Genomic DNA, 7,987 nt, shown 5'->3' with positions numbered 1-7,987 from the left:
CTGATCTTTGGGGCTCCATATAAAGGCAGCAGGATGCTGAGCTCAGCTAGTCTCTCCCTCTCTCTCTCTCTCTCTCTCTTTCTCTTTCTCTCTCTCTCTCTCTCTCCCTCTCTCTCATCTCCATCCTTCCTCTCCTCTGCTCTCATTCTTTCTTTCTCTTTCCCATCAACCTCATCTAGCATAGATATTTTTTTAAAAGCGTTTTTCCAGTGATTTCTAGGACGCGCCTGGACTCTCAGAAAAAAAAAGAAAAAGAAAATAAGGAAAAAAAAGAAGAAAAAAAAAAACCCCAACACATCCCACGTCCATCTATGAGGATTTAGGTCAGTTTTTTTTTTTTTTTTTTGTTGCATCAGGGAAAAAAAAATGCCTCGTTCCTTTCTGGTTAAGCAGCCGAAGGTTCACGACTCCTCGTCTTCAAGCTACTACCATCACCAGCAGCACTGGGATGAAGCTCACGCCGTCACACATGCCATCACAGAGTCGGCCACCAACTTGGCTGTGCGTCTGAGTGAAAATGGTGAGTCTTTCTGAATGTCTCCTAACCACTTTCTCTCCCACCCCCCATTTCTTTATCCACACGTATGTCCCTCTGCTTTTTGATTTACTCTCGCTCTCGCGTGATGCTCCACTCTCTCTAAAACAATAGATTCGCCCCTTCCCTCCCTCCCCTTTTTCAGTCGGGACTTTTTGTTTTCTAACTCGGCGGATGCTTGGATTCAGGTCAATCAGCTTAACTCCGGGAGCAGATCACAAATGTGGGAGGAAGTCTTTGTCAGAGAAGTGGTGGTGGTGGTAGTGGGGGGAAGCAGATAGCCACGCGGGACCATGTCGTCCTTAGATGCCGCAGTTGCCCTTGAGTCTCCCCTCTTATCACCCCCTCCTCCCTCCGCCGCCACTTCCACCTCATCTCTCCATCCGAGAGATGCATCCTTGCAGGATGCTGATTGCCGCAAGGAGTCGAGTTGCAGCAACGTAATCCGTCTGGCAAGGCTCTTATCATTTGGCGGAAAACAGAGGGTGATGCCTGTGATTTCTACAGAGAGTAATATTAGCAGGGGCTGGGATTTTTTTTTTAATGTGCTGGGGGTCCAAAGAAATGTGTCACCCCCCCCCCAACACACACATACACACACATACACACACACACTACAAACAAACCAGCGAGATCTGCCCCCTGAGTTCTTGTATTCAAGTTGAATCATTTGTCTCTGAGATTCAGGGTGCCAGCTGTCTGCTTCCCTTTGTGTTCAAGTGTGTGTGTGTGTGTCTTGTGTGTGTGTGTGTGTGCTTGCGGGGGGGGGTCTCAATATACCATGGACTGCTGTCAAGATCAGTCAACCCCCCCTTCCCTAGGCACCCCTGCACCCCTCCCTCTGTGCCAAAATGGCAGCTCCCCACCTGTCACTCACTGTGCTGCGAAACCCCACGTGTGTGTGTGTGTGTGTGTGTGTGTGGGGGGGGGGGGTGATCTGATTAAAATGATTCAGTGATTGAAGGGGATTTCACTGCTCAGGGTCTGATCCCCCCCCATTCCTTACAGTGAGAACACAACACTGCCGCTGCTGCCGCCCACAGCGGCAACAGTGACAGATGATCGATTAGGAGGCAAATGATTCGGTCCAAGTCAGCACATTGTGTTTGACTGATATTCAACCACAACAGCTTCCAAGATATTTTTCTATTTTTTTTCTTTTCTGGAAGCACTTGTTGCAGCCAGAGGAACTACTGATGGAGACAGAACTGCCTGATGAATATTTCATGGCTGCGGCCTGCTGAACCTGCCACTTACAAACTGCTTCCTGTATGGGCTGGATATTGATTGCAGCTCCGGCTCACTTTTCATCAGAGGTTATGGAGAGCCTGATGGGGTTCCATCCTCCTGCATGTGTTTAACATCAAAACACTGCAGAAGTCGCCACTGATGAGAATAGGATCATGCGGACTTCGTAACATACGATTTTTTTTCTTACACCTTAAAAAATCACAATTCTTAAAAAGGTTTATTTATTGCCGTGTTCTCTTCGTATTACATGACTGCAGACCTGAAGACATTAATCTCATCAGTACTACTTTAGAGTTACCTGACTAGGTTAAGACAATTTCACAACTTATTGATTGGTGCAGTGGTTAGCACTTCCGCCTTATAAAAGAATTTTCTGGTTCGACTCCCATGTCTTTGTGGGTTTCCTCTGACAGTACAAAGTACATGCATAGGGTAGCTTGGAGACCTAACTTGGAGACCTTGGACTGGCCACCAGTCCAGAATGAACCCTGCCTCTCACCCAATAACAGCTGGGATAGGCTGCAGCAACCCCACGGCCCAGAGTGGAGGACTTTTTATACTTTCAGATTTTATTTTATTTTATTTTATTTTATTTTATTTTATTTTATTTTATTTTATTTTATTTTATTGATTTTCACTTTCTATCCTTTGTATGTTATGCTGCTGCTGCCATATAATTTTCCAATCCTGGGATCAATGAAATATATGTCATCTCATCTCATCTCATCTCATCTCATCTCATCTCATCTCATCTCATCTCATCTCATCTCATCTCATCTCATAAGAAGTGCAGAAAATGAATGAAATGACTACTTATTGAGATTAAGAAAGCCAACATACTTGTTAGGTTCCCAAAAATAAGTTTTAATTGTTACTTGCACAGAAAGGAAACATGTTTCCCTGTACAACAACAACAACAACAACAACAACAACAACAACAACAACAACAACAACAACAACAACAACAACAACAACAACAACAACAACAACAACAACTCTATGTACAAGGGAAATAAAATATTATACACAATGGAAGGAATTGAAAGTTTAGGAAAGTTAAATGGAAATATAAACCATGCAGATAGATTCAGACCAAGACTGATTTTTGTTGTCATTCGGACTCCACATTTTCAGAAAATGTACATCAGCAACAAAATCCTGTTGCTCTGGCTCAGAACCGTGACAAAATAGCACCATTTTGTTCAGAAAAGTTAATTGAAATAGTGCATGGATTCTCATGAAAATTAACCATATTTAAGAATGTAGGAAAATATAGTTGATATCAATTAACAGCATGTTTAAATATATTGCCCGTAGTGTATCTTGCATAGCAAGTGGACGGTATATTTCACAGTTGAACAGTGTTAAGACGTGTGGGAAGAAGCTGTTGCTGAATCTCACCTTTCTGGTTGAGAAGGCGGGCTGGGAGGGGTCTCCTCTGATGTTGTGGGCTCTGGTGAGGTCCTGATGGACTTCTCCACCATCCTCCCTAGCCTTGCAGGGATTTCCAGTCCAGACCATCATGCAAAACAATGAAATTTGACATTTCTAATCTGTACCAGTGCATCTGCTAGAAAAAAAAACAAAACACAACAGTGTGTCTCAATGAGTCTCTGAGATCCAAACGCAAAGGCAGCCAAGATGTTACATCACTTGTGTAACAAGTAAAAAATACGGATTTAATGCGATAGAAAAACATATTTGAGTACATGCACGGCCATGATGCTATGACACGAGGTTTGTAACAACTCAAACCACTGTTGATAGATCTTATCCAAGTCTCACACCTGGAGTTTAGACTTCGATGAAAACACATTTTCTTATCAGCAAATTGTCTAGCTTTGAGGGTCTGAATACATCAGGTTGCAGATCCCCAACATTTTAGTCATCTGACATCATGACCTACATTCAAAGTGTTGAAGTGATGCTGCTGCTCATTTGGAATTCATGCATTTGGCTCTGTGTGTCTTCATGTTTTATTTCTTTTTGCAGGCTACATTCATGATTACATCATTCCTTCAGTGTTGCAAAGCAGGAATGACTGTGAGCAGACCGGTCCCTCCCCGGAGGCCCTCTACTCCCCAGGATGCGGTGGTGGGAGCAGCGGGGAGGAGTTCTCTGATCACGACATGGAGAATCCAGACAGCCCCTCTTCCAGTGCTACAGTGGAGTCCGACAGCAGTGGCACCATCAGTGCCTTCCTGATATCTGACGGACGCCAGAGGTCTGAGCAGAGGCGCCTCTGCAGGGCAGACATCCAGTCGGGTGAAAGCGAAGGCGACGCCTCAGATGACTACACCCCGAAATCCAAAGGCCGCCACGTGTGCGGTGAGTGTGGCAAATCCTACGCCACGTCGTCCAACCTGAGCAGACACAAGCAAACTCACCGCAGCCTGGACAGCCAGCAGGCTAGGAAGTGTCCCACCTGCCACAAGCTGTATGTGTCCATGCCAGCTCTGGCTATGCACATGCTCACGCATGACCTCAAGCATGAGTGCACGGTGTGCGGCAAGGCCTTCAGCAGGCCTTGGCTGCTGCAGGGACACATGAGATCCCACACGGGTGAGAAGCCCTTCGCCTGCGCACACTGCGGCAAAGCCTTTGCCGACCGCTCCAACCTGCGTGCTCACATGCAGACGCACTCGGCCTTCAAGCACTACTCGTGCACAAGGTGCCACAAGAGCTTCGCGCTCAAGTCTTACTTGAACAAGCACTACGAGTCAGCCTGCTTCAAAGGACCACAGGCCGATGATGACTGCGCCTCCGACTGAGAAAACCCGACTTCATTTTTGCCGATTTATACAGGTTGTCATAATCCACCCAATAGAGAGCCAGGAAGTCACCTGCATGCATCCTTTTGATATGAGCAATAATCATCATTTAAATTCAGGAATTCTCTATTTAATCAGTGTTTATCACAGATAGAAGATGATTTTTATATTTTTTTTAAAGATATTAAACTGCAATAATTTACACGTCAGTATTATTTTATATGCAAATGAGCTCTTAATTTACCTCAAACGTTTCCTATTTACTTAATAACCTATTTGACTATTTATTAAATTATTTAACTATTTATTTTCCAATTTTGACAGCTTTGTATTTATTATTGCTTGATGTATTTTTTTAATTATTTTAAAATTAATTTAATTGTTTTAAAGCTATGAATTGGTTGCTTGAAAGCAAAAGCCTATACAGGCCTCAATTCTGACCTGCTGTATTCAGTCTGTCTGATCAATTTAATGATGACAATAAACTAATGATAATAAACCAAGTGAAATATTCCTCGTATGTTTCATTGTGATGTTTGTGAATGAGAACATCTCAGACTGCAACCAGGAGGCTCGGAAAAAACAGAAAGGCTCAGTAACAATTTTTTGAATATTTTTTTTCGCTTCACAATTTTGGATGTACTCATAGATATGAAACAATACAATTTAAAGAATGCAGTTCATTTTCCCCTGAGAAAAGGGGCCAAATGGACAACAAAAAAAAAATTAATTTTCTCTTTCTTTGTATTTATTACTATTATAATTAGCACAGTCATCAATTTTGAAAGAAAAGAGGGAGATTCCTCCAGAATTTAGTCACGCTGCAGTGCTTCTTCTGACCAGCAGAAGGAGACAAACTGCCGACCCCCTCCTTGCCAAGCAGCTAACTAACAGAGAAGGAGCAGTCAGGACCATGAAAATGACAAGAGCTGCAGCCACAGGATGTACTCTGGGTCGGGGTCATGAGAACGGTGCTGGTGGTTCAGGCCAGACAGGACTGCTCCCCCGGGCCACTGACCCTCATGGGGCGACAAAAGTATGTGTCTCAGTTGGCTCGTGATGGCTATTTTTAGACTCACTGGTCAGTGAAACACATGTTTGTGCGTGTGTGTGCAAGTGCAGATTTCACCCCTGATGAGGAGATAAAAGACAGGGGTTTGAAAATTTAAATCGCACCGATTTCTCCAAGATTCAGCGGCTTTGCAGGAGAAAGCCCGGTGGTGCACCTAGCAGATGTCTTCCCCCACCCCGATATCTCTTATTTAAAGGTCTACTTAATAAGGCTGGGTGATTTTTTTCTAAATACATAATAACTACTAGAATTCCTCAAATTTGCAATTACGCAAATCAAAATTTGTCAGGTCCCTTATCCTTCCAAGCCATTGGTTCGTGTGCCACGTAAGTACACATTAATGGAAAAGTAAGGACGTCTGGTAATAATGCTTTCCTTGGGTCAAAAAAAGTCACTATTAATTATGTTTAATTATGTTTGATTATGTTTATCTAACAACACAATAATCTACCTCCTGAGCTTTAAACTGCACTCGGTCAGATGAGTGTTAACTGGAAGTGGGTTTGTGTATGTGTATTTATATATTTATGTGTATGTGCATGTGCAGGTGCATGTGTGTGTGTGTAGGTGTGTATGTATGTGTACATGTTACCTAGTGTACCTAGTAGTGTAGTACGTGTATGTACCTAGTACACGTGTATGCCCATGTATATTTTGATGTGAATGTGTTTGACGTGGACGGCTACTTTTTATTTCTTCAATTTTTTTATTGCATGCAAATACAGTTCATAATGGGTCTGCCAACAAATTATTAATTTTTTTTTAGAAAGAAAATATCCGGCACTCATGGGCTATTATCAAACATCCGACATTGGTAAAAGTACTATTTAAAACATTCTTTAAATCGTATTTCTTTTAATACATGCTATCACGTACACGCAAGCACATACACACATACACACATACACACACACCCACAAACAAGCGTACACACACATTTTGGAGTACGATGACCATGACCCCGCTGGGTAATTACTCAGCTTTACACTGTGTAATTACTGTAAATGTTTCGCTGTAATGAAAGGTGGGTGTATGTGTGAGTGTATGTGTGTGTGTGTGTGAATGTGTGTGTTAGCTGGTAGCAGTGCGAGCACACTGTGTGAAAAGGATATGGTCATAAAAGAAGCCATCAACACTAGTGAAACTTGCCGCAGACAAAGGCATCTTCGGCCCACGGCAGGATGAGCCTTTATACAGCTTTCCTTATCAGATGTCTATTACATCACATCACACCAGCTTCTAGATTTCTCCAGAGCGATAAACCCTGCTGACCCTCAGCTGGAGGGTCCCGGGGGTCTCTGGAGGAAGCTGCCAGACGTGGGCTGGAGGAGCGCCAGACTGATCCCGCGGACATTAAAGGTTGCACTGGACTCCTCCGAAAGAATCGTCGCGTGTGATTCAGCTTCCTGTACATTAAGACATGAGTCTGTTTTGGGGTGGGGAGGCTGCGACGGTCTCCAGGGAAACCCTGACCCACTGGTTAATCGGGCCAAGCATCAAGACACACCTGCTTACTTAAGATATCTGTCCAGAGGATTCATTTTTCCCCGAAACATGGAAATATCTGCTTATCGAAACCCCTGACGATGGCAGCTGGAATCGGCCTAGTTTCTGATGACGTCATCAAGGTGACGACTTTTTGAAGATATTCACAAAATTATAGTAATAGAACTGCAGATCTAGCGTATCTAGATTATATTCAGTTTATACAGGGGGCCAGTAAGAGAACATGTGACTGTGTGTGTGTGTGTGTGTGTGTGTGTGTGTGTGTGTGTGTGTGTGTGTGTGTGTGTGTGTGTGTTTGTGATGCAGCTGTTTGCCTTGTTGACGGACTTAATGGAGCATTGCGGCACTAGCATAGAATACAGCAAAATGGAATATACTTTATTGATCCAAAAACTGGTAAATTATTAGTTTTGGGACCAATAAAGTACTATTCTACTGTATTCTATTCTATGTACTGCAAGATGCAGCAACATGTCAATATGAAGTGATTCTGTATCTGCACTCAGAAACGAAATAAAATATTGCTACCCACTAAGGACTTGTTTAGCATGAGGATTCAATGTGTTTGTTGTCACATGCACATAGTAGGGTCACTTTGTAACAGTTCCAGCACATTCGGGCTCCGTTGGGAACATTAGTGCAAATAAACGGATCACTGGACCGGTCCGAAGGGGATCATAGAAATCTGAGTGAGTCTGGTTTGGAAATCTTAAAGGAGGATCTAGTTTTTTTTTTTTTCAAAAAAGAAGTTTTTTCATACAATCCAGAGCAGAGCAGGAACTAAGAGGGAATTAAACAGCAATAACTGGCAGGGCGGGCATTGAAACCCAGCAGTAGTTCACCTGTTCACTT

At 43.2% G+C, this 7,987-nt stretch overlaps 1 protein-coding gene across 1 annotated transcript; it reads left to right on the top strand.

Moving 5' to 3' along the window:
* The first annotated feature begins 239 nt into the window (after positions 1-239).
* LOC147222260 (transcriptional repressor scratch 1-like) lies at positions 240-5,056 on the top strand. Its single transcript, XM_086167996.1, has 2 exons — positions 240-520; positions 3,779-5,056. The coding sequence occupies exons 1-2, from the start codon at positions 367-369 to the stop codon at positions 4,555-4,557; spliced, it is 933 nt and encodes a 310-aa protein (XP_086024122.1). The 5' UTR covers positions 240-366; the 3' UTR covers positions 4,558-5,056.
* Positions 5,057-7,987: the final 2,931 nt, after the last annotated feature.

Source organism: Fistularia commersonii, chromosome 21, assembly GCF_037954325.1.
Source record: "Fistularia commersonii isolate RoL2024-O1a breed Wild chromosome 21, RoL_Fcom_v1.0, whole genome shotgun sequence".
Classification (NCBI taxonomy): Eukaryota; Metazoa; Chordata; class Actinopteri; order Syngnathiformes; family Fistulariidae; genus Fistularia; species Fistularia commersonii.
Note: the sequence above shows the minus strand (reverse complement) of the source record. Positions and strands in the feature narration are given on the sequence as shown.

What these genes read in the sequence shown, in the direction of transcription:
- LOC147222260 (XM_086167996.1), top strand. Translation starts at nt 367, where the DNA reads ATGCCTCGTTCCTTTCTGGTTAAGCAGCCGAAGGTTCACGACTCCTCG. An exon ending in TGTGCGTCTGAGTGAAAATG is followed by an intron (nt 521 to 3,778) that starts GTGAGTCTTTCT and finishes TTCTTTTTGCAG; the next exon opens with GCTACATTCATGATTACATC.